At 30.1% G+C, this 26458-nt stretch overlaps 7 protein-coding genes and 1 non-coding gene across 11 annotated transcripts; 5 read left to right on the top strand and 3 right to left on the bottom strand.

The window, feature by feature from the left end:
- Positions 1 to 56: 56 nt before the first annotated feature.
- On the bottom strand, positions 57 to 175 carry LOC144472674 (5S ribosomal RNA). The gene has a single exon (XR_013494446.1). It is a non-coding gene; the product is annotated as a 5S ribosomal RNA (ribosomal RNA).
- An 814-nt stretch (positions 176 to 989) lies between these two features.
- Ceng1a (Centaurin gamma 1A) lies at positions 990 to 5133 on the top strand. Its single transcript, XM_078178766.1, has 13 exons — positions 990 to 1413; positions 1505 to 1737; positions 1843 to 1984; positions 2126 to 2257; positions 2360 to 2517; positions 2608 to 2750; positions 2833 to 3031; positions 3117 to 3219; positions 3283 to 3510; positions 3586 to 3703; positions 3875 to 4087; positions 4249 to 4393; positions 4469 to 5133. The coding sequence occupies exons 1-13, from the start codon at positions 1248 to 1250 to the stop codon at positions 4643 to 4645; spliced, it is 2157 nt and encodes a 718-aa protein (XP_078034892.1). The 5' UTR covers positions 990 to 1247; the 3' UTR covers positions 4646 to 5133.
- Positions 5134 to 5177: 44 nt separating this feature from the next.
- On the bottom strand, positions 5178 to 7927 carry LOC144468948 (uncharacterized). The gene is made up of 12 exons (XM_078178778.1): positions 7763 to 7927; positions 7632 to 7689; positions 7424 to 7556; positions 7120 to 7354; positions 6894 to 7058; positions 6660 to 6833; positions 6377 to 6581; positions 6228 to 6307; positions 5906 to 6144; positions 5595 to 5825; positions 5418 to 5530; positions 5178 to 5347 (listed from the first exon to the last, which is right to left on the bottom strand). The coding sequence occupies exons 1-12, from the start codon at positions 7925 to 7927 to the stop codon at positions 5277 to 5279; spliced, it is 1869 nt and encodes a 622-aa protein (XP_078034904.1). The 3' UTR covers positions 5178 to 5276.
- Positions 7928 to 7981: 54 nt separating this feature from the next.
- Positions 7982 to 8859, top strand: LOC144469047 (vacuolar ATPase assembly protein VMA22). 2 transcript variants are annotated; one of them, XM_078178938.1, is made up of 2 exons: positions 7982 to 8207; positions 8284 to 8859. In XM_078178938.1, exon 2 carries the CDS (start codon positions 8306 to 8308, stop codon positions 8804 to 8806), a length of 501 nt encoding a protein of 166 aa, XP_078035064.1. In that variant the 5' UTR covers positions 7982 to 8207; positions 8284 to 8305; the 3' UTR covers positions 8807 to 8859. The 2 variants fall into 2 exon arrangements, with proteins under 2 accessions (XP_078035064.1, XP_078035055.1); XM_078178929.1 differs by having other exon boundaries at positions 7984 to 8169; positions 8243 to 8859.
- A 347-nt stretch (positions 8860 to 9206) lies between these two features.
- Positions 9207 to 10740, top strand: Mrgbp (MRG/MORF4L binding protein). The gene is made up of 4 exons (XM_078178903.1): positions 9207 to 9502; positions 9644 to 9765; positions 9847 to 10207; positions 10270 to 10740. Exons 1-4 carry the CDS (start codon positions 9397 to 9399, stop codon positions 10422 to 10424), a joined length of 744 nt encoding a protein of 247 aa, XP_078035029.1. The 5' UTR covers positions 9207 to 9396; the 3' UTR covers positions 10425 to 10740.
- A 31-nt stretch (positions 10741 to 10771) lies between these two features.
- LOC144469094 (small ribosomal subunit protein eS28) lies at positions 10772 to 11222 on the bottom strand. Its single transcript, XM_078179017.1, has one exon. The coding sequence runs from the start codon at positions 11155 to 11157 to the stop codon at positions 10960 to 10962; it is 198 nt and encodes a 65-aa protein (XP_078035143.1). The 5' UTR covers positions 11158 to 11222; the 3' UTR covers positions 10772 to 10959.
- Positions 11192 to 23525, top strand: LOC144468920 (dynein axonemal heavy chain 7). 3 transcript variants are annotated; one of them, XM_078178753.1, is made up of 3 exons: positions 11192 to 11370; positions 11450 to 11478; positions 11697 to 23525. In XM_078178753.1, the coding sequence occupies exon 3, from the start codon at positions 11945 to 11947 to the stop codon at positions 23513 to 23515; it is 11571 nt and encodes a 3856-aa protein (XP_078034879.1). In that variant the 5' UTR covers positions 11192 to 11370; positions 11450 to 11478; positions 11697 to 11944; the 3' UTR covers positions 23516 to 23525. The 3 variants fall into 3 exon arrangements, with proteins under 3 accessions (XP_078034879.1, XP_078034863.1, XP_078034872.1); XM_078178737.1 differs by having other exon boundaries at positions 11192 to 11576; XM_078178746.1 differs by having other exon boundaries at positions 11192 to 11478.
- Positions 23526 to 23815: 290 nt separating this feature from the next.
- Positions 23816 to 26196, top strand: LOC144469014 (NSFL1 cofactor p47). The gene is made up of 5 exons (XM_078178865.1): positions 23816 to 24085; positions 24568 to 24976; positions 25051 to 25339; positions 25414 to 25617; positions 25979 to 26196. Exons 1-5 carry the CDS (start codon positions 23984 to 23986, stop codon positions 26106 to 26108), a joined length of 1134 nt encoding a protein of 377 aa, XP_078034991.1. The 5' UTR covers positions 23816 to 23983; the 3' UTR covers positions 26109 to 26196.
- Positions 26197 to 26458: the final 262 nt, after the last annotated feature.

Below are 26458 nucleotides of genomic sequence, written 5' to 3' on the forward strand. Positions count from 1 at the left end.
GCGAAATAGTGTCACCAATGAAAAATATATTTACTCGTTAAATATAAAAAACATAGAGCCAATAGCACGTGGTGTTCCCAGGCGGTCACCCATCCAAGTACTAACCACGCTCAACGCTGTTTAACTTCGATGATCGGACGAGAATCGGTCTTTTCAACGCGATATGGCCGTTGGCGAAAATGAAGCTGGTAAAATACAATTTCTATTCATACTGGTGAATATTTTGTACTGAATAAACAATAGATCAAAGGGAAAATTTATCTATTTTGTAGTCCTAGATTTTTACCTAAAGTTTGACCACTTAACCCAGAAATACCCTGTATATTGTAGTTGATGCCTCTTCAAATTAGAATACATAAACTTGGAGTTACAAATAGAATAGATTCTAGCTTTGTAGTAGTATTTATGTTAATAGAATGTTACATAAGTTCATAGTAATTAAATTTGCAGTAATGGGGCCTACTCCTACACGCTCCGAGGAATAAATTGTCAGCCAATCAAAGTGCAGAAAATTTCTGTAGCGACTCTTGCTAAGGAATCAAGCAACTACATCGAGGAGTACAAGAATAGGTCCCATTACTTTATATGTTCATAAATCAACAGTAGCAAGATACTGTAAAAGATATGTCATAATGTTTGCTGATATCTTTTTAAGATGATTTTATACTTATGGGCTAAACTGATCTAGAGTTTGAAGTAAAAGAGAAAGAAACTTAGTGAATAACGGGACCACGGTGTAAGTTGGACCTAACGTTTACTAGTTGGCAATGTAAGCCATCCTTCATATTTTAGACAACTAATCTATGTACAAACATATGTACAAAAAGATGAAATTTTGCTGCTACTATATGTAATGAAAAATATACTAACAACGAATTTCTATTATTTATAAAATTCATTCTTACACATCTGTCTAAAAGATACACGTATATGTACACATAAAAATTAATAATCTTACGTTGGCAGTTTGATAAGAGGGACTGATTTTACTGTTTCCCTGAAGGCGGGGTTACTTTCCGCAACAGTGTGTTATATGTATGTAATAGATAACCTGTTCCGCCAAGTCAATAATGTTGATAAATATTCGAATTTGACATGTGCTACGTGATAACAGATAAGTTGCTATAACTAGAATCATGTAAAAAATATTTGGATTGTTTGACGACATCCACGCAATGCAGTTCAAGGCTGAATTTGTAATGTGATCCTGTAAACTATAAAAAGTATATTAAAGAGATTTTAAAAAGATGACAACTGAGCGGAGTGGACACGATCATTCTCTTGCAATTCGACAAGAAATACAACGTTTCGAAAGTGTTCATCCATCAATATACGCTATTTATGATTTAGCAGATCTAATTTCCGACACACACATAGCGAAACAAATACGTGAACATGTTGTTGCGATTGAAGGTACAATACGTAATAAAATTTTTAAAAATATTCATATTTTTTTTTTATTTTCGTATTTATTTTTCCTTTCTGAAATCATTCTATATTATAGATTCGTTCATTAATAGTCATGAATGGACATTGGCCAGAGATGTGCCAGAATTACATTTAGGAATCATTGGTTCACCTGACTCAGGCAAATCAGCTTTAGTTCATAGATATCTGACTGGTTCATTTATGCATGAAGAATCTCCAGAAGGTGGTCGTTTTAAGAAAGAAGTCTTTATTAATGATCAAAGTTATCTTTTGCTAATTAGAGATGAGGGTGGAGTACCGGAATCACAAGTATATAAAAAATACATACTATATCTATTTATGTACTCATGTATTGTACATATTACTATGTAATATGTTTTAATCAATACTTATCCTAGATATTATTTATTTCAGTTTTCTGCTTGGATAGATGCTTTATTACTTGTATTTAGTTTAGAGAATGAGGAAAGTTTCTCAATAGTTTGCAGTTTCTATAATAGAATGTGTTCATTTCGAAATATGTCAGAAATACCAAAAATTCTTGTGGGAGTGCAAGGTAAATTTCCCTTATTCTTACAGAATATATTTTATGGTATAGTCTATGAATATGTGTCACATCAGTTGATATGGATTTATTTAATATATACATAATACTTATATAACACTCTATACTTATATAGTATTCTATAATATCTAGATTCAATTAATGACTCTAATCCTCGGGTCATAAAAGATGTTAGACCAAGAAAATTGGCATGTGATCTAAGATGTCCTTATTATGAAACATGCACTATTTATGGTTTGAATGTTGAAAGGGTATTTCAAGATGGTAAGTATGTCCATATTAATTTTGATATTTATTATACTTATGAATTTTTAATGCATAGCTTAGTTTTTAATGATTGTTCTGAAAGTATTATGAATATTACAGTATGTCAAAAAATAATACAACATATATCTGTCAAACATTATCGATGTAATGGACAACAAGCAGCAGATAATGAAACAAAGTGTCCTGGTCCAACCAGTACAAAAAATGTACAGGTCCTTGCTAAAGACATGGAAGCAGCAAATTCGTCAAAACTAAATGTAAGACAATATGTAAAGATAGAAACTCTGTGAATGTATTAAGATTTAATAGCCCAAACATCAGTATGTAATCAACTACTTTTTTCACAGACATCTGACAAAGAGGAAGACTCTAGATCTTTACACAGCAGTTCTACACAAAATGATTCTGGATCAATTGGTGATAATTTTCATAATATGCAGAATCAGCATACAGATCTGAGATCCTCAATTTTAACTCCAACCACTATCAGGTATAATTGTTATTAAAAGCTATAAATTTATCAGTTCTAGTACTATCATCAAATGTAGACTCATTAAGTATAAATACTACAGGAAATTTAGAAGAAAATCTAACATTTTCACACCATCAAAAAAGGAAAAATACAACATGGGTGAAATGGGCGTGGGCAGAGAAATACCAGTGAAGCAAGGATATTTATTTAAACGAAGTAGTAAATCGTTAAAAGAATGGAAGAAGAAATATGTTACATTGTTGGAAGATGGTCGTTTAACTTATCATTCTAGTTTACACGTAATTACTATATAAAATTAGTGTTGTTCTGAATGCTGTTATAGTGAAACTTCTCTTGTATCATCATCTAATATTTATTATTTAGGATTATATGAACGACACTAATGGTAAAGAAATATTGCTACAATACGTAACTGTAAAAGTGCCTGGGAAAACGCCTAAGGGTTCTAAATCATCCAGTACCCAAGGTACGTAGCAAATGATATTTTCAATCCTAGGTAACTATAATAATTTTATGTATTAATTTGCAGAAGACAGTTTTGAATTTTCTATAATTTCATTAGAAAATAAGACTTGGCATTTCGAAGCAAATAATGCTGAAGACAGAGATAGTTGGATAACTGCTATAGAGCAACAGATACTTTCAAGTTTGCAAAACAGTGATGGTGATAAGAAGAATGAAACAGATGCTTTCAAAATGCATTGCATAAAAAATAAAGTGTCAGGAAATGATGCCTGTGTGGACTGTGGAGTACCTAGTAAATAACATATCAATTGCAAAGAATTTTGTACTTGTATTCACTATAATTTTTATACTGTTAATCATATTTTAGATCCTGATTGGGCTAGTTTAAATTTAGGTGTACTAATGTGTATTGACTGCTCAGGAATACATAGAAATTTAGGTTCACACATATCGAAAGTTAGGTCATTGGATTTAGATGATTGGTCGTAAGTGTGATAATTATTTCATCTAAGACAAAAACATTCTGCAAATTAAATGATGATATTATTATTAAAAGCAATCTGATTTTGAGGATACAATTTTACGAATTTTTGTAGACATACCTTTATGTGCATGCATTGTTCTATATTATAAAATAGCTCTGTCATTGCTTTTAGCGCAGGTCAGTTAAGTGTAATGTTAGCTCTTGGTAACGATATAGCAAATAGTGTTTGGGAATATTGCTTAAATGGAAAGCAAAAACCAACTTCGGATTCTCCTAGAGAAGAGAAGGAGCAGTGGATCAGATGGAAGTATGAGGACAAAATGTTTCTGCAACCAATTAATCCGAACATATCGTTAGGAAAATTGCTTATTGATTCAGTTTGTCGGTAAATATTTTTTGATTGCAGTAGACATTTAATAAGTATTTACTAAGTTTGTTTATTTTAATTATCTTTGTTATTTTTAGTAATAGATCTTATTGAATGTCTGCTATATGTTCAAATGTATTATCTTAGATAATTAATTTTTTCTGTTAAAAATAATGTAGAGGAGATATGAGAGCATTTACATTGTGCTTGGCCAGATGTAGTTACGAGGATATTAATATGTCTGTAAGTATGGAAGATTTAAGAACACCCCTCCATTTGGCTTGCGCCACAGGGAACTTGGCTATGGCGCAATTATTGATATGGGTATGTGTTTCTTTTTATTCTACTTATTGTGCATAAATGTTGTTCTGTGTTAGTACTTTCATTAAACTATTGCAGCATAAAGCAAATCCACATAATTTAGATCACGAAGGACGCACGTGTATGTCCTATGTACGAGCACTCGAAAGAACTCTTGACAATTCGTCAGATTCTATGGAAATGCAAAAACTTCTTGAAGTACTTGAACAAGCTACTGTCTCTGGAGTAGATGATGTAGAAACATCGCAGTATTAAAATTGTTCGTATTATGTACTTTTGCATGTAGAGTCATGCTTTAATTATTAGCTTATAAATGATATAACTTTTTCCCCATTAACAGTACTGATACTCAGAATTGCAACCAAAGTATGTTAAAAAGAATTTTAAATACGGAATGGCCTATTTCTATAAAGTAGCATTCTGTACCATGTGAAATTCACAATGTATGTATTAGTGTATGTCCTTTTTAATGTTGGCTATAAGTTTCATAAGAAATTTGACCACATATTTTACCGAATATAACATACTTTGCATATATATTTGTACATTAAAAAGTAGTTTGAATTGAAAATGATCATACATATTATTATTATTATATATATATATAAATATATTTAATGAGGTTTAGGTCAGTGAAAGTAAATGACTAATAGTGAATTGGAGTGTACATTATCAATGACTGAGAGTACAAACACTCATAAATCTAGTTATATTTATACAGCGAATACATGAAATGTATTTGAAGAATTATAATTTTTATTTTATTAATTATGAATTAAAAATGTAATTACCTCACAAAACGTTTTTGTTATTTTACACCTCTTGCAGTGTCTGCTTATCTTTCATTTTTATGAGTATATTTCTTGTAGGTCCATAAAATAAAGTTTCATTTAATTTTTATAGATGAACAAATTGCACTTGTAATATAAAATGATTCTTGAATAACGCTCGTATCATCTGAAAATTATGTACATAGAAAATTTATTTTCGATGTATGCAGATCGTGTTTTACGTAAAAAAAACTTACCTAATGAACATTCAATTGTTGGAAATATGGGCATTTGACTGTAATATCTAATAGTCGTTAATTTTGATAATTTAGACTGGGAAGAAAGAGAAATTCGACGCGTAGTTGGAATCCTAAAATCAGTATATGCATAATTGTACTCTGATAGAAAAACAGTATATGAATGATTAAACTTACTCTTTAATCAAATTATCAATGGTTGAAACTGGAAGTAGAGTGATTAAAGTATAAATTATGTTTTCATCTAAATTAGAAACATTTTCTATTGGCGATTCTGCACAAACGTATTGTTTAAAAGCACGTAAAAATAAAGATCTCAGATCATCAACAGAACATACTAAATGTTCTTGAAATAGTATCATAAATTCCAAACATACATGAATTTGTGCTAAACATAATAATCTTTTCCTAGAAATATTATTTCAAACCAATTATATCATATATGTAAGCCATAATTAAGAATCACATCATATTCTTGATATACATACCTATATTTATCGACTATAAATTCATCACTTTGAACTTTGCCCAATATTTCTTGGATATCATGTAAATCACCGAATCTTGAGTTCATTAAAATGTATATATAGTCTCTATATAATTTTTCAAAACCCATGTCAATAACATACTCTAATGGCAAACTACCTGACAGTAAATACGAAATTTGATTATGTTGATTTAAATTAGCAATTACTTCAGCAAATTTTGTTGAATTTGTTAAGATTTCCTAGTACATATTATTAATTGATTATTATGTATCATATACATTAGTAAGAATAATTCTTTTTAGTAATTCTTGTTAATCCATACCTGTGCAAAATACTCATTCACTGCGACATCTTTAAGAACAGTGTGTATACATTTTGTCATTTCAAAGTAATTTGAATTTTCTAAAAGTTTTATTTCGGGTAATGAATAAATATACAATGGTGCTTTTTTCTTATACAGGATATACTTACTAATAAGTAGATCCCACAAGATGTCAGTAAAATCCAAATTGTACCTAAATGGGAGATTCTTTACATAATCTTGAATTTTTATAGTATTTTCTAAATTTTCATCAGGTATAAAATTGACTTCTTGTGTATGAGCATTACCAGAGACTCTAAAACTATGGTCACCATTGAGCAGCAGGTTTATATTATTCATCACTGTGTCATGATCCTATTTTATAAATAAATAGTTTAGTCTACAGTTTTGTATACTTTCTACACATTTAAAAAAATTAACTTTTTAATATACTTCTGAATATGGGCTTGTAAAATTCTCTGGAAATTCCAGAGGTAAGGGATTATAAGAAGAATTTGTTTTTTTCTTGAAATCTTCCACTACATTCAAATACTGGTTTAATAACAGTAGTTGTGTCCACAACTCTTTTAGAGGACTATCATTTGATCCAGTTACTACTTGAGCAACCTGAAAACAGTACAAGGTATATATAATTTGATTCACATGCACATAAGTCCTCTATCTTACCAAAATATTTTTTGATGCCCTTGTGAAACGATACAGGGACAAATTGGAAGTATACACTTCCACACTTATACTATTTTCAAATTTACTTTTTGCATATTTCTTCCAATCTATTAGCTCTTCTCTTTTTCCATATAAATCAAAGGTATTAAATGCAGATATAACAACCTATATAGAACAGGCATAAGTTATATCCTAACTTTTTATATTCTGTATATTTGATACCTACATTTTGCTCTTGAGCATGGGAAAATTTTAAATGTTGTTCAAGGAATCTTGATGATGATTCCTTAATAGTTTCAAAAGTTTCAGTGCCATCTGAACAAACCTCAATTGTAGTAAACCATTCTTTTTCAATAATTGTACCTAGTAATTTGGCTCTTTTATTATCACTACCATTACAAAGAGCAAATACAGGAGGAAATTCATCTGTGATAAGGTTTATGCAGGCATTTAATGCATCACTGAAACAAGAGCTTTCAATTAATGTAATTGACTATAATAAATTTCTAATATAATTGGCATAAATTTACCATGCTTCTGATCTGCTTAGGGGTAAATATTTTTCTTCCCCTTTAAGCCAATTTTGTTTCTCCAAGACAATACTATCTTCGAAATTAACATCCTCAAATGAATATTTTAATGGTGATCCAGTAACATCAAATTCTGAAACGTTTAGGTTACTATATTGTAATATATTATTTTTGTATATAATTCAAAGATCTTTTTTATTAAATTTACCATTCGTACAATCATCATTAATGTATTCAGAACAATTATTAATGTTGTCTGTACATCGCTAAAAATAAAAATGACAAAAATAATAATAAAAATAATTTTTTGACACCGTAATCAATTTTTAGTTGACATACTTGTTTATGTAATATTATACACGGAGAATCCTTGTATTCTGGAAACAGTCGTGTCACGTATGATAAACAGAGTTTACTTATTTTTATAGAAGAATCTAATACTTCTTTTAACACCTCGATTTCATTCATTGTTAATAAAACTTCAAAATAATAGGCACTGTGCATCGGCGAGCGTTGAAAATTTGAAAAATCTCTATCTCAGCGCCGCTGACGGTAGAGAGACGAAGGTACATGCAGTACTACGGAGATAAGTTTACTAGAGACGATTGTGTCAAAAATATAAACTTATTACATTTATTTTACATGAAATGTTTCAAAATGAGGATTTACAGTGGCAGAAATATATAAGAACATTGTTAATATATGGATATAGGTAAAAGTAAAACGAGACACTAATTCAGCACGTGGTATGTGTACGAGAATATTCATTAAGAAGTCAATGATGGTATTGTATTGATCAATAATATAACAATATTTCAGATAAAACTTCACATTATTATACGCAGCTATTAATTCTTTAGTGTAATACTGATAATATATAAAATGCACGAAAGTATGGATGATATATGCAAAGCTATCGACGAGAATTTAATACGAAATCTGGAACTAATGGAGGAGAAAATTAATGTTAATGTTCAAATGGAAAATATGTTGCGTGATGGCCATATAGAATTAGCTAAAGCTAAATATATCCGTGGCAAAGAGTGTATAAGCGTTTTACAAGTTCCTGATGATGAGGAAAAAGTAGTTACATTGTTTGAATTAGAAACCAAGATGACAGAGGAAACCGGCAAAATAATTCCAAATTTTGATATATCTTTAAAAAAGGTAGATGAGGATGGAGGTGAGATCCCAGATCCTATAAAGTGGTTTGGTGTTCTAGTTCCACAAAGTTTGCGAATTGCTCAAAAACGTTTTCAAGAATCAATTTATCTTGCTGTGAGATCAGCAAATGTACAAGCAGAGATTGCTTCTGTATTAGATAAATTAAAGTCTTTATATTTTTTGAAACATGCTTATTGTCCAACAGATAACAAAGCTTAAAAACAATTGTAAATATCTTGGAGACATTATATTTTAATACCTTCAAAACATCACTTCACTTGTAAAGTTAATATTATCCTACAAAAAGAGTCCAACAAATTAACCCCTAAACAAATCTCCAAAACAAATGTGTTACTAACTTGTTCTAAAAGAAATTATAATTATTGAATTAGTAAATGAATGAAAATAAGCTTCACGATGCTTGCAGTGATGACAATAGAGTAATTAATAAATAAATACATATTTTTTACGTTTCTTTTAAATTGATGCAATTATAGTAATGGGGAAATGTTTAGAAATCGGGAAAAAAAATGAAAACATAGTTTCAACTTTTATTCTTTTTTTTTTTAATCAATATGATAACATATATCAACTTTTCTTATTTTCATATTGAACATTTCTGATTGGTCCACGAATTAGTGTAAAATTACCAGAAGTTCAGCACTGGACCGTCGATGGCGCAGAGATAGAAATTCTTCAAAATTTTCAACAGTGCTGTATGTACCTCGTCTATATGCACATCATTGTTCTAGCCCCTGATACAACGCTACTGGCAGATTGTTGTATTGACAATTTACTAGATTTTAATAATGGCAGTCAAAGAGAAACATTTAGAAAATACTGCCGATGAAATAGAATGGAACGTCGAAAACGAGATTCAATTATTTTTTGCTATGAATGGACATAAACCTGTTGGTAAGATTTGATATAATCAGGAATAGAGTTTGTATAGGTTATATTTACATTCGCATCACATAAGAGTGACAATTAATAATATCATTACTGAATGATCTTGCTTACCTTCTATAAGATTATATCAGACATTTGTTTTCTTAGGTGTGAATAAATATTTCCACATGATTTGTATATGGGAAAAGTTTCGTGCTGCCGTACACAAAGATATATCGTTAAAAATAATTTGGGATCATTTGGAATCTATGTATGATCTCATAGCATTGGTAATTATCAATGTATTTAAAATATAATATGTCATGGTTACATGTCATGGTACAATTTAACATATAGTCAAATCATTTTAGGATGACATGGAAGATTTACCATTTCCTAGTCAAGAGATTGATTTCTGTTTACCCGAACAAGAATTCTTGGGAACAATTAAAGCTAGGAAAAAAGAAGAACCAGAATTCAAGTTGAAAGAACAAAGGGACAAATATAAGGAAATGAAAAAGGAAAAAGATATGAAGGATCTTATGAAAAAAGATACTATCCTTCGTGATCTTAAAGGAACTAAAGATATTGATAAAAAGAAGGAAGAGTTTAAAAAATATGTGAAGGATATAGAAATGAAAAAGGACAAGCTTCGAGATATGAAAGATATTCGGAAAGATCATAAATCTTCAAAAGGGAGGACAAAAGGAAAAGATGATCTTGAAGAAACAGGTATGTATTCCTGTTTAATATAATTTTACATGTGCATAGGATTTATTAATTCCTTTTTCTAGTGTCTAATGGAAAGAAAGAACGTAAAGATTCTGACTCAGGCCGTGAGAGTTTAAAAAGAGGTCCAAAACGACCAACTAGGCAGAGTGTTGATAGCACATCTAAAGCATCTCCAAGTCCACGTGATACACCTCCACCAAAGCGTAGAAGGATATAACAACTTTTGACAAAAAATTGAGTTTGTTACTTACATATGTGCACACTGTTTGTATTACAAACTTGAGTGAAAGTATGGTTCATATATCTAATCTATGCGAATGAAAAACATGTAAAGAGTTTTTAAAAGATTATATATCTGTAAAAAGATAGTTTTATAAAAAGCTGTGCACTTATGATTTGTAAATATAATATGCTATAATAATTAATTATTAAGTATTTGTATGTATAATAGTATTTTAAAATAATAAATGTACTACTTTATAAAATTGTAAAATAGAAATATTAAATCACAACGAATACAAATGAAAATATAACGTAGGACAAAATAAAAAAAAAAGAAGCAGATACTTTGGAGAATATTAGCCAGTGTTTATTACAGAAGTCGCAGACATCTTCATGGACACAGAGTTTTGCTTCATATATTCTTATGGTACTGGAATAGTTGTGTGATCCTCATTTTGGTCGGTGGAATGAATTGCATTGCCAAGATCAAGTTACTCCTGACGGTTTTTACATGGTGAAAATAAATACTTCTATCGAAGTCTTCTTGCTTCACGTTCCGACTCCAGTAAGGTTAGGAGGTCACCTTCTCGTACCGGTCCTTTTACATTTCTGATAATTTGTCGATTTTGTTCCCCCAGGAACTCCACTTTAACTTGTGTACACTGACCCTGCGAGCCAGTTCGTCCGAGGACTTTAATAACTCGAGCCAAAACTACTGGTTTGTCCATGATATTCTCACGTGGCTTTGATGCGTCAAGGAAAAGACGTTTCAAGGAAGTGGAAGAGCCTTCGCTGTCCCGCAATTTACTGTAATCAAAATGGCGACTTCCGGTAAGTTTCTCCAGCCAGTAACATACACATTCACACACATATATAAACATCACCGATTGTAAATTTAAATTCATTTTTACAGAAAGTAGTACATACTTTTTTAATGAAAAGTATATATTTTGATATTAAAAAATACTTGTTTGTTTCAGATATAAATACAGCAATCTAATATTATAATTTATTTTTTAGCGCATAGTAGATGGCGTTTATACTGTTATGTACGTGTACATAAATTAAATACATAATGTGAACATGTGAAGTTACCTTTATGTAAACATCTAGTATATAAACAATAAAAATTATAAATTTTATTAAGGTCACTAATTAATGATGTTTGTGAAGGAAACAGCAGTATTTTTTATAAATGAATATAGACATTAAAAGTTTATATTTATAAACTGAATTGTATTATAAATAGTATTTATTTTAATTTCAGGTGTTAGAACAAATGAAAATGCTTGTAACAAAATTCAATACAAATATGCATGCATTATATATGCACTAGGAAGATTTATCAATAATATGGTAGATATTGATAAAACATTTTGCCATGTTACAAGTCAACCAAGTTAATATAGTGATTAACAAGTTCTGTGTTTCATACAGTTTTATATTTTATTACAATTAAGATGCAATTATTTTTATTTATATTATTGTAATTATTACAATACATTTGTGGAAAGCATGGATGCAATTGGGACAAACGCATATGGTACCAGTAGTTTAAATATTAGTACAACCATTGACCACAGCATAATTTATAATGAAATAAAGAAATGCTTAAAGTATAGTAATGTTAAAGAATTTCCTCAAGAATGGGAGAAGAATATCTTAGATTTATTACCAAGAAGGTACAGAAGAAAATATTCTGCATTAGTACAATCAATGTTAACAGAAATTAAGGATATGCTAACTAAGGATATGCAAACTTTTTCAATGAAAGTTATATTATCATTACCAGATCAAGAAGAAACATCTTTTTCTGTGTATTTTGCAAAGGAACAGAAAGGCCACAACTATATTAAGTTTTTAGAATGTCGTAAATTAATAGCAAAAAAATATTTCCTTTATCTAGATCCGATAAAATTTATTATAGGAATGGGACAACTTATGCTTCCAAAATTGATTTGCAACTTTCAAGATTATTGTCCTGATCTTATGTCATTAGATGAATTTCAAAATGTAATTAATAATGACATTAAGAAGGCATCCGTGATAATCTCTCATCAATTTTATAAAGAAATCTGTAGAATTATATCAAGAACTGTAACAAAAATATCAAAAAATGTTAATATAAAGCAGCTGCTAAATATTATGAGATGTATAACACACATCTTTACACAGCAAATTGTAAATGTAATGGTACAATCAGTAGATTATGTTCTAGCAATTATGAATAATGAATATTACTGTCCAAAAATTAAACTACAACTAAACTTACAAGATGGTCAACTAATAATCAGTCCTAATATTGAAAAAATATATTCAGTATATCATGGAATAATTGACCGCATTGGTTCAATTGCTCAAAATTTAACTTCATTCGAAGAATTACTGAGTTTGAAGGTACCTTCCAGATATATTCAAATAAAATTACCAACTTGGTATATTGAAGAATCGCATAATAAGTTGCAATTTATATTGTACAATTTATTTGAGCCTATAAGACAGCATGTGATAAATACCACTGAAAAATTTTATCCCATATGTACACCAAAGATAAAGATGAGAATATTATCATTAAGTTTAGGGAAAGTAAACTTTGATTCATATTTAAAGTATATTAAAAAATATAATATATATCTAATTGAAACAAATACCATAGTAAGGAACACGTATTATTCCATAGGCAGATTAGACCAAACTACAGCTAAGGAAGCTTTAAAAAAGGAATCATGGGATATTATAAACGCTTTCTTGCTTAAAGTAATTAATTATCATCAAGCATTCAATATGAAAATATGTGATGAATTTGAGAACTTGGAGATTAAAGCTTTGAATATACCAAATGAAGCAAAATCCTTGATTGAATTAGCTGAATACATCTTGGATGCATCAAAAGCTTTAATAAAACAATTAGAATGTAAAATTCAGCAGTCTATAAACATGCTGAGTACATTATTTGAAGTTACAATTTTAACAGATGAGCATATTAATTTGAATAGGAAAACCATAAATTGGCTACATGAAATTGAACCAGTATTTAGAAAACACCATACATTATGCGAGGCAATGAAGAATGAATTAGAAGATAACATGCAAAAGAGAATAAATAAGTTGAACTCTGAAGTAGATAATATTATTCCTCAGCTCAGTGTTTTAGATAATATGGATGACATTGATAGAGTTAGTGAATATGTTGAGTATTACAGAGGGTTGTTTAAAGAAGTAAATAAAATTAATATAGAAATGCAGAAAATCAATGAAGAAGAAAAATTATTTAAATTTCCTGAAACTGAGTTCCCTAAAGTAATTGAATTACAGGAAATAATTCTCCCATTCCATGATCTTATTTTCATTGTTCATCAATGGAGAAAAGATAATACCATATGGTTGGATGGACCATTTGAGTGGTTGGATGCTATTGTTATAAAGAAGAAAACATTAAACTATTTTGAAACGATTACTGAAATGAGCAAAACATTCAAAGCAAAGATTAAAATGGATCTGACTGCAAATAGATGCTTCAAATTTTCTGGTATTGCAGATGATCCAGATCCAATGCAACAACCAGCTCCATTAAAATTATGCTGGCAAGCTCTGAATGATATAAGTGAATTTAAAAACTATTTATCACTGATTGCATGCATGTGCAATCCAGCTCTTCAAAAGTGTCACTGGTTGGAAATGTCTGCAATATGTAATTTTGATCTTTCACCCAATGCTGGAACTAGTCTGAGGAAAATGATTTCTTTCAATTTGATGGATGACATTGAGAAGTATGAAGCTATTAGTATAGGTGCTAATAGAGAGCTAGAACTGCAGAAAAAATTATCGCGTATGATTAAAGAATGGAAAACAATTTCATTTGAGATAAGCTTTGACAAAATATCCAAGATGCATGTCTTCTCTAATTTATGTGATATAGAATTACTTCTTGAAGAGCATTTTATAATAATTGAAGAAATAAAAACGTCTCATTTTGTGAAACCAATAATTTCGACTGTAAACGATTTTTTTACATCTCTAAATATAATTAGAAACATCATAATGCAATGGCATGATGTTCAAATGTTAATATTACCTTTACATTCTATTTTTTGCTATCCTAACATAGAACAAATCTTGCCTGAAGAGACAGTCTTATACACTGATGCAAAAGAAGTTGTAACAAATGTTCAAAATAAATTATGCATGCATTCTACCTTTCTAGAAATTGATGATCTAACAATTTTAAAATCTTTATATAGTTCCAGTGAAAAGCTTGAAAATGTACATTGTAGAGTAAAAAATTACATAGAAAATAAAAGATTACATTTTCCAAGATTTTTCTTCCTCTCAGATAAAGAAGTTCAAAAAACATTATTCAAAGCAAACAATGTTGAAGAATTAAATATAATATTAAAATCTTGCTTTGAAGGTATAAAGAAAGTTCGAATTAATAAAGAAAAACAAATTTGTTCTATAATTGGTGACTACAATGAAGAAATAAAATTATACGAGTTTATTCTTGTTCAGTCCGATTGTGGAGAGAAATGGTTAATTGATTTAGAGAAGCAGATAAATAATACCTTGCAGAAAAGTAGTTTAATGTGTTGGAATATATTTAATGAAACTTTTGCCTATCATGATATTCTTAATTTTCCAAGTATGATAATTATAACTGTTTTTCAACTTTATTGGACTCGTGATTTGCACAATTGTTTCATATCATTTAATACTGAAATATTAAACTCTTTATACTTGAAATATATTGATCAATTATCTAGTTTAGTTATTGAATTAAGAAATTGTACAGTATGGAAACACAAAGACATATTAACATCTTTAATTATTATAGTCAGTAATCAAAAAGACATTATTAGATTATTATTAGACAAAAGAATTACTCAATATACAGACTTCACCTGGCTTACACAATTAAGATACTATTTAAAGGAAGATTATGTTACTGTATCAATGTTTGATGTAAGCATAAAGTATGGATATGAATACAGTTATTATAAACAATGTATAGTTAATACTACTCTTACAGGGAGATGTTTCTACACACTTACACAGGCATATAAATACCATTTGTATGGAGCTATTACAGGATTACCTTCCTCAGGGAAAACAGAGACTATTAAAAGTCTGGCAAAAATTATTGCTGTACAATTTCGTATTTTTAACTGTGCTGATATATCTTCCTACAATTTTATTTGTCAAGTGTTTAAAGGATTTGTTTCCTGTGGAGCATGGCTCTGCTTTGAAAATTTTAATAGTCTAAGGTTTGAAATGCTCTCCATGATTACTCAAAATCTTGTTTGCATTGCTCAAGCAATAAGTGCGAATTTAAGAGCCATAAGTCTTGAAGGTTCACTGTTAAATCTGAATCCAACTGGACATATTTGTACCACCACTAATCTTGGCTCATTTAAATACCATAAATTGCCTGATAATTTAAAAATATTATTTAGAAGAATGCACATGATGGTACCAGATATTAACAAGATTGTAGAAATTGAACTGTTTGCTGCTGGTATAATTGAATCAAAATCACTGGCTCTAAAATTAACTACGTTTTACAAAGTACTCTCTGAACAACTACAGTGCAAATTATGTAACACATTTAATATAAATTCTGCGAAAGTAGTTGTTCAGTCCTTAACTTATTTGAAAAGGAGTTTCCCTGATGAAGATGAAATCGTGTTACTTCTACGATCGATAATTGATGTTAATCTCTCCAAACTTTGCAGTCTAGACACAATTATTTTTCAAAATATTGTTAGCAATATGTTCCCTGATACTAGTTTATTGCATCCCGATTATAAAATATTTTTAAGTGCTCTTGAAACAATATGCGAATCTAGAAATCTACACATTCATGATGATTTTAAATTAAAAATTATACAAGCATTTGAGTTACTGTATATTCATCAAGCAGTGATAATTGTTGGCGATCCACTTGTGGGGAAAACAGAAATTCTAAATGTTCTGAAAAACGTTTTAATATCCTTACACGACCAAGGTGTAGAATATGGCACTGATGTAAAGTTAGAAATTATAATTCCAGGAATTTCAAATGTTGACCAACTCTATGGTCATTTTGATGAAAAATCAAAAATTTGGAAAGATGGAATATGTTCTCAAGTTTTTCGTTCTGTATCAGATGAATTTTTCAAGAAAAAGTGGATGGTATTTGATGCACCATTAAAAGATGCGTGGGTGGAAAGTTTATATACAGTTTTGGATGCAAACAAAGTATTGCATTTAACATCAGGTGAAAAAATATATATAACAAATTCGGTATCTATTATTTTTGAAACTACAAGTATTGTTGAAGCTTCTCCTGCTTTTTTATCAAGATGTGGAGTAGTCTATGTTGAATCACAGTTTCTTCATTGGAGATCACATGTTAAAACACACATTTATAATCACAATATTTACAATGGTTATGAAGAAATATTATATTCATTAATCGATTGGGCAATTGATCCTGTTCTACAGTTTATACAGGGGCACTGTACTGTAACATTAATTGTAAAGCAATTGCACTCTATAATGTCAACATTAAATTTGCTTGAAATGTATTTGAGGGATGCTCAAGCAGAAAGTACTGAAGAGAAGGGAAAAGCAAATCACTTTATAATATGGATGCAAGCAGCGTTTATATTGTCTATTGTGTGGGGATTAGGGGGTAATTTAAATATGGATTCTCACATTAAATTGAATTCCTTCTGTGTGTCACTTTGGAGTGGGAAAAATGAAGAATTCCCAAAACCTAAAACAATAAAGAACTTTGATGTAACATTACCTCACGAAGGTTTAATACAAGATAACTTTTATATTTTTAAAGGTAGTGGAAATTGGAAGTATTGGGGTGACTTATTAAAAACTGTTAAGACAATAGAGATACCTGATACCAATGAAATTTTTGTACCAACAATCAATACTTTAAAATATAATCATCTGCTGCTAAAACATATTAAATTTAAAAAACCTTTCCTTGTTTGTGGAATTGCATCCACTGGAAAGACTTCCTTAATAAAAAATTTGCTAAACAATGAACTAGCCAAAAATGAATATTTAATGAATTTGTTCAGCTTTACTTCCATGAGTTCTGTGTTAAGAACACAGAAGATGATACTCTCTAAATTAAATAAAATTAAAACAGGCCACTACAGTCCACCAAAAAATCAAATCTGTATCAACTTCGTTGATGATCTCTGTATGGAAACACATGATGGTGAATCCGAAATAAATAGTATTCTAGAGCTTCTACGACAATACCACAGTTACGGATATTTCTATAATGTCAATGAGCCTGAAAAAATATTTATTCAGGACACCATATTCTCTGTTGCTGTTACAGGAAATAATTTAATTGAAATATGCCCTAGATTTTTACGATATTTCAATTTGTACAGCTTTTATACTTTGACTACAGACACTATATTTAGAATATTTTCAAATGTACTCTTTACCAACTTTAAAAAGAATCTTTTTGCAGCAGATGTTTTAACTAGTGTAACTAGTATAACAAATGCTACAATTGATGTTTATAATTCTGTAATAAAAAACCTCCTGCCAATACCTGCAAAATTTCAATATCAGTTTAGCATGAGAGATGTGGGCAAAGTAATTAATGGCTGTAGCCTACTTCAAAAGGAATCAGTGGAAACAAAAGTTACTTTCATCCGAATCTGGGCTCACGAAGTGTGGCGTACTTTTGGTGATCGGATTTTAGATAACAATGACAAAGATTATCTTTTCTTACAGATTAGAGAAACTACTAAACGTCATTTCAAAGATTCGTTTGAAACAGCTTTCGACTATCTACCAAAGTCTAAAAACAATCAGATCACAAAAGAGTCTTTTAATGATTTAGTATTTAGCAATTTTATGGATACAATAGAAAAAGATAAAAATAAAAATTACGAAGAGATAACTTCTATGGAAAAGTTAAGAAATAAACTTCTTTTTTATCTAAATGAGTATAATACAAATTTTAAAAAACAAATCGATATAGCTATAACACAATATGTGTTAGAAAGTCTAATTAAAATTTCAAGAACTTTAATTATACCAGGAGGTAATTTATTGATGATTTCCAATATAGGGTCTGGTAGAAAATCTATAACAAGTCTTGCAGCGTTCATAAATCAACAAGAATTATTTGAGCCATCTTCTTGTAGCTTTGATTTATGGAGAGATGATTTGAAAACAGTTTTACAAAAGTGTGGTAGTTTGAGGAAAAATGTTACATTTTTTATAAAGGAAAAACAAATATCAGACACCTTCCTTTGTGATATCAAGAGCTTGTTAGCTACTGGTGAAATACCTGATTTATTTTCTACCAAAGAAAGATATGATATTATTGAGATAGTACGTTTGTATGCTCAAGGAGGAAACAAGAATGCAGAGATAAGTACTCGTGCTGTGATGAATTATTTTCTGGAACAATGTAAAAGTAATTTGCACATGATTATATGCTTTAGCTCAACTAGCAAATTAATTAGATTATACCTATACAAATATCCGGAGCTAGTGAAGTATTGTACAATGAGTTTCCATACCACCTGGCCAACAAGTGCACTTAAGCAAGTAGGTCTGAAATACATTCAAGATACTAATATTCAAGAAAATATGAAAAAAGATATAATCACAGCTTGCATAAAACTGTACGACAGTGCACAAGAGATAAGTAATGAATACTTTAAAGAAACATACAAAATGAATCATGTCACATTATTAGCTTTCTTACACATGTTGAAATTGTACTCGCATAAAATATCAGAAAAGCAGAAAAATATTATTGTTACAAGAAACAGGTATTTAGCAGGTTTAGAAAAATTGGAATTAGCAGCACAACAGGTAGAGAAGATGAAAGCTACATTGATAATGTTAAAACCACAATTGGAAATATCTGCTCAGCAAACTATCACTACCATGAAGGAAGTGGAGAATGAAAATATGAGTGTAGAAGGAGCTACTATACTTGTGCAGCAAGAAGAAGAAATAGCAAATAAAAAAGCAGGAATAGCTGGTAAACTGAAAGTGGAATGTGAAGCTGATTTGGCTGTAGCAATTCCAATCCTAGAAGATGCTGTTGCTGCATTGAATACACTAAAGCCTACAGATATTACACTTGTAAAAGCCATGAAAAATCCTCCTGATACTGTCAAGCTAGTAATGGCAGCAGTTTGTGTTATGCTAGACGTACCACCTGATAAAAATATTGATCCAGTTACTGGGAAAAAGTATACAGACTATTGGGGCCCAAGCAAGCGTATTTTAGGTGACATGAATTTTTTACAGAATCTAAAAGATTATGATAAAGACAATATTCCATCCAATATAATGCAAGTCATTAAAAAAACATATATATCAGATAACAGCTTTAAACCTCATATTGTTGCCAAAGCATCAAGTGCTGCAGAAGGCCTTTGCAAATGGGTGAGAGCAATGGTATCTTATGATGAAGTTGCTAAAGCAGTTGCACCTAAAAAGGAGAAACTTTTTGCTGCACAAAAGGAATGCGACGAAGCTGAAGCTTTTTTAAACGAGAAGCGTAAAACACTTTCCGCGTTGAATGCAAAACTTGCAACACTAAACAATAGTCTTCAAGAAACATTGCTGCAGAAAGTAAAGTTGGAGAATGAAGTAGAAGACTGTACCAATAAGCTTAATAAGGCAGAGAAATTAATTGCAAGTTTGGGAGGTGAAAAAGATCGCTGGTTGCAATGCGCGGAAAACCTACAAGAAAATTATAATAATCTTGTTGGAAATATGATACTATCGTGCGGAATAATAAGTTACACAGCCTCATACACTACTATTTTTCGAAATAAGATTGTCGGGTACTGGAAACAATATATTGAAGACTTAAAAATACCATTCACTGCTGACTATGATCTAATAAATATACTTGGTGAAGAGAATGAGATTAATCATTGGTATCTTTGTGGTTTACCTAAACATAGATTTTCAGTTGAAAATGCAATTATTATGAGTAATTCTGAACTGTGGTGTTTATTCATTGATTCACAGAATCAAGCAAACCAATGGATCAAAACTATTGAGAAAAAAAATAATCTTAAGACCATCAAATTCACTAATTTAGATTATGCATCGATTATTCAATCTAGTGTTGAAAATGGAAATCCAGTGTTAATTGAAAATGCAGGAGAACATTTAGAAACAGTGTTAGATCCTTTTCTTAAAGACAAAATTTATAGCGACGGAAATATTTCGTATTTGATCATAAATCAAAATATTATAAAATATTCGTCAGATTTTCGGTTGTATATTACGACTCGATTATTGAATCCACAATATTCACCTGAGGTATTCAGTAAATTTACTGTAATCGATTTTTCTATTCCAAACGAAGCTCTTGAAGAGAAACTCCTTGATCTCGTTATTTTTAAGGAAAAACCAGAACTTCAAGAAAAATTTGAAATACTGCATATGGAAGATGTTAATAATAAAAAAATATTGAAGCAACAAGAAGATAATATCTTATGCATTTTATCTTCGACAACAACTAATATTCTTGAGGATGAAAATGCAATAAAAACTTTGGACTTCTCCAAAAATCTTTCTTTAAATATAATTAAAAAACAAGAGATAGCAAAATCGATGTCTCAAGAGATCAGGAGATTTCGAGACGCTTATACACAGTTTGTTAAATACTGTATAGATTTATTCAATATACTTATTTCTCTAACATACTTGAATAGTATGTATTGTTTTTCTTTTACATGGTTCATGCAATTATATATCAGATCTATTGAGACCTCGAATAGAAGTGTCATTCTTGAAAAAAGATTAGCATATTTAAAGTCTTCATTTACTCTAAGCCTTCATGCAAGCATCTGTAGATCCTTATCAGAGAAGCATAAGATACTCTGCTCATTCTTATTGTGCTCTAAAATAATATTAGATGATAAGCAAGTCACAAAAGAAGAGATTAACTATTTTATGTCTTCAAATTCCAAACATACCGAAATTATTTCTGATAGTAAACCTAGTTGGTTACCACAAAATATTTGGATAAACATTTTGGATGTTCAGAATACATTATCAACATTTAATGGTCTGGTGGAAGATTTCTGCTGCAATGATATAGCATGGAAACAATATTTCACTTCTGAAACACTTCAAAATCAGTTATTACCAAAACCTTGGATAGACAAATCTTCTTTCCAAAAACTCATACTTACCAAAACTTTAAAACCTGATAAAATTATATTGCAAATAATAGAAATAACAGAAGATATATTGGGAAACACACAAGACTACTCTCCACAATTTAAAGTGTCTCAATCTTATGCAGACTCTAATTGTTTAACTCCTATTTTATTCATTTTACCAAGTTGTTCTTCACCTTTATCTCTTATTTCTACGTTTGCGAAGAGAAAGGGTTACTTGTCAAAGTTTATCTCTCTGTCTATGAGCAGAGGTCAAGAAGAGAAAACTGAATACCTTCTAAAAAAAGCTCAGACCGAAGGAAATTGGGTGTTTTTAGAAAATTGCCATTTAGTACCTCATTGGATGTTAGAGCTTGAAAGAATCTGCGAAAATTGCAACATTTCCAATACATCTCTGGGTTTTCGATTATGGTTGTCCAGCTATCCTATTAAAGAGTTTCCAATTAGTATCTTGCAAAATAGTGTAAAGATATCACATGATTATCCATTGAATATTAAGGAAAAATTGTTAAATATTTATCAGTCTGAACCTGTAGTAAATAAAGACTTTTATGAAGGATGTCCAGGAAAAGATAAAATTTTCTCTAAGCTACTATTTGGTTTATCTCTGTTTCACATGATTGTAGGAGAAAGAAAACACTTTGGTATTCAAGGATGGAATATACCATACGATTTTGATTATTCTGATTTTTATATATCTGCTATGCAAATGCAAAACTTTATAAATGATACTGATTACATACCTTTTGATATTATTCAATACTTCATTGGAGAATGTAATTATGGAGGAAAGATTATGGATGATCTTGATAAAAAAGGTCTACTGCATCTATTTAATGATTACTGCAATGTAGAAACATCTAAAAATGAGAAGGCAGAGTTGATGCCGCAAAGATGTGAATATATCCATGTGATTAAATACATTGAGGAAATGCCTTCTGATTTATCTTCCAAATTGTTTGGATTCAGTAAAAATGGAGCTGTAATTCGAGATACAATGATGGGCACTGAATTCTTGTCATCCATTTCAATCATGAATCCTATTGATCATTTATTAAATGATCAATTGCCTGAAGATCAAGTATTACTTGTAATCAGTGACATAACTGATAAATTGCAGGATTCCTTTGAAATTGACCTCTTGAATGAGTCTTCTCTGTTTCAAGAACCTTTGAATAGAGTTCTTTTGTGTGAAGCAAAGTTATTGAAACATACTTTAGCAGTTCTAACTCGAACATTGCAGAGTTTGAAATTAGTATTTGAAGGGTCTCTTCCATTTACTGATTCTTTACAGACAATCTCAGAAAGGTTATACAAAAATAAAGTTCCTCATATCTGGAAAAATATAAAAAATAATAATATCACAGACAATTTAGGATATTACATTGATAACTTAAAAAAACGCATACATTTTCTTAAACAATGGATGAACGAAGGCTGTCCTAGTATTATTTGGCTTGATGCATTATATTTTGGTAAAATGTTTTTCTCTACAATTTTATCAACTTTTTCGAAAAAATACGATATACCGATTGAAGAGATCGAGCTTGAATTTAAAATCATGAACAATGAAACTGATATAAAAAATGTTGACGCATACTTTATTCGTGGTTTGCATTTATCTGGAGCTCGATGGGACACTGAGAAAAATATATTAGCCGAAACATTCAAATACATTTATTGGCAAGATATGCCGCCTATATGTGTTACATTTTCACATAATAAAAAAGATACGAATAATGTGTATCAATGCCCTTTATATGTAACTGCTGCCCAATGTGTTGATAAAAATATTAGAAGCATATCAAATAATTATATAATTAATATACCATTAATAACAAATCGAAATCGGTCACATTGGGTAAAATGTGGCACAGCATTATATTGCCACAATACGTAACAAAGTTGAAAATTAATCGATTCAAATTTTTTATTTGATTTCATTATATCATTAATATAATTGACGATGAAATGATTAATTTAACCATAAAAATGTATATGTAACATTGATGATCATTCTAAAAACATTTTTTTATAAAAGTGAGATAATATATATAATAATTAATAGTAAAGGTACTATAATGTTTAATATTATGTAATTTCACATAATATATTGTACGGAGATGCAAAAATTGTTAAAAAATCAAGAAGCGAATGAAGTGTATATTCAAATATTTCGCGGATTCGTTGACTATATGTATCCGGTTCGGTTCCATATAAATGGAAGGAATGACAGGTAAATTGAAGAAATTGACGTGAAGTTGTGTTACTGAACAAAGGAAATTATTGCCAAAAGGACATTTTCACAACGATTTAGAATCAGGTACAATATCGAATTCACTGTCAAGTTCCCTAATATTTGCGATCAATGGCGAACCACGAAGAGTTGGTTTCGCAATTTACAGATGTAACTGGTGTAGAATCTGAACGAGCACGATTTTACCTTGAGTCATCTGGTTGGCTGCTTGAGGTGAGACAGCATATTTATTAAATGTTTTATATAAATTAATGTAAATACTTTCAATTAACGAATGATTAATTGTTAGCAATATTTTGTAATCAGTTGATACTTTAGCATTGGTTTTATAACCTTAAATGCCATAGATTTAAATATTATTATCATAGAAAGTGGTGTACTATTAATATTGTATATTTTCAAGTAGTTCATAGTTTTTGTTGTTTCACCGAAGATATATTTGAAACAATTGATAATTAACGAAGTAAAAATCACCATTAAAACGTTATAGTAAAAATGCATAAAAATCAATAGATATTTAGAATTAAAGTCAATTCCTTCCATTGTGTAGCTTCTTATTAATTGGTCGGACTATTGTAGTGTACAGATTTTTAGTATGTTTGATATTATAAAAAATTATTTCTCTTATACAAAATAAAGAAATTTTATTCCAATGAATTAACATATAATTAATATATCTTCTTTAAATGTTTCAGATTGCTCTTGCCAGTTTTTATGAGAACGATGATATAAGACCTGCTGCATTAATTCCTGAACAGACAGAAGATTCAACAGCAGAGGAGGAATACACGCAGGCATCAGATACAGAAATGGAAGGACAACCATCAAAAGAGACACCAAAACCAAAATCTAGATTTGCAACACTTAATGATTTAAAGGACAAAGAAAGTAGCCCGGAAGATGCACAGACATTTTATGCCGGTGGTTTTGAAAACAGTGGACAACAAGTTATAGGACCACCAAAGAAGAAAGATATTATTAGTGATATGTTTAAATCTTGTCAAGGACAATCGGTTAAGGTAAAACCATCAAGTGGGCAGCAAAGACCCAATACTTTTAGTGGTACAGGATATAAATTAGGTCAAACAAACTCTGATAGTGAAGGTACACTTTCAATACTAATGACACAAAGAGTTATGTTATGAATTCTACTATAGACTATGTTTCCTTTCATCTAGTTGTTGCTGCTTCATCCTCTAATCAACAGTCTAATTCTCGACCTATTACTTTAAAGTTATGGATGAATGGATTTACTGTAAATGATTCTGACCTTCGGTTATACACTGATCCAGAAGATAGAAAATTTTTAGAAACTATTAAGAGAGGTGAAATACCACCAGAAATTCGTCAAGAATTTGTGAAGAGCACAGAGGCATGGATAGACATAGAGGCTCATCATCACGAAAATTATGTTCCTCCAAAGGTTAAAGTAAAAACTTTTACTGGTAAAGGCCGTATGTTAGGGAGGTATGTAGTATATCTTGTACAACAAAATTTTTTGTTTGTGTAATCCGTACATTTTTAATAATCTCTTTATTCAGTCCTTCTCCAGCAACTGTTGGTATGACAATACCAACTGATCTAGCAGATCAAGCAGCAAACGAATCAGAAGCTAAGAAACAATTAAATTTAGATGAATCAAAACCTGTTACAACACTGCAAATTCGTCTTGCCGATGGCACTAATGTAAAAGTTCAATTTAATTTAACTCATACAGTCAGTGATTTGAGACAGTACATAATAACGTATCCTTTTATAAGTAATATATTATCACTAATCCCGCCAACACATAGGTGGTATTCGGCCGGTAGTGTGGGTCTCCCCTGATGTGGTTTAAGTCCGGGTGTATCTATTAAAACCCTCATTGGTTTTCAGCTCATAATAACACGCCCCTCGTGATCCCGTCGTATTGATATTCTAGCACCGTGGGGCGGAGTAATTAGTCTTTGTCTATTTTCACCTTAGTCACAAACTACTTGATTAGGATCGTAGCTACGTGTCCGACCTCGATGCCTTTTGCGTCTCATGAATTTAGTGATGTATGAAGCATCATAGTGTGAACTTACCAGAAACTGACAAATTATTCCTTAATTAATTACGTTCTAGTATGAGACCTCAGTATGCTACGAGAGAATTCAGTTTATTGACAACTTATCCTACTAAGGAACTTCCTGACGATAAAACAATTGAAGAAGCTGGTATACAAAACACTGCAATCATTCAACGACTGAAATAAACATTTTCTCTAGATCTTTAGTTATGGATGCTTAAGTCATGTATCAATTAGATCATTCTTAAATATACATTTATATACTTGAAAGTAATAGTTTAACACTTTTCATTTAGTGTAAAACGCGACTTGCTAATTTCAATATTTATTTCAATGTTGGTTTATTATTTAACATTAATTCTGCCAATATAATACACGGAATATATTATCACAATGGAAATCAATATCAAACTTAATTAGAAAACATGTAATAAAATTATGGAAATTTTGTAAAATGTATAATAAAATCATCGATGCAATGTGTCGTTTCATAAGATAAACACAAATTTGAGTAATTATTGTTAGATAATATAATA

This window comes from Augochlora pura, chromosome 1 (genome assembly GCF_028453695.1).
Source record: "Augochlora pura isolate Apur16 chromosome 1, APUR_v2.2.1, whole genome shotgun sequence".
Lineage (NCBI taxonomy): Eukaryota > Metazoa > Arthropoda > Insecta > Hymenoptera > Halictidae > Augochlora > Augochlora pura.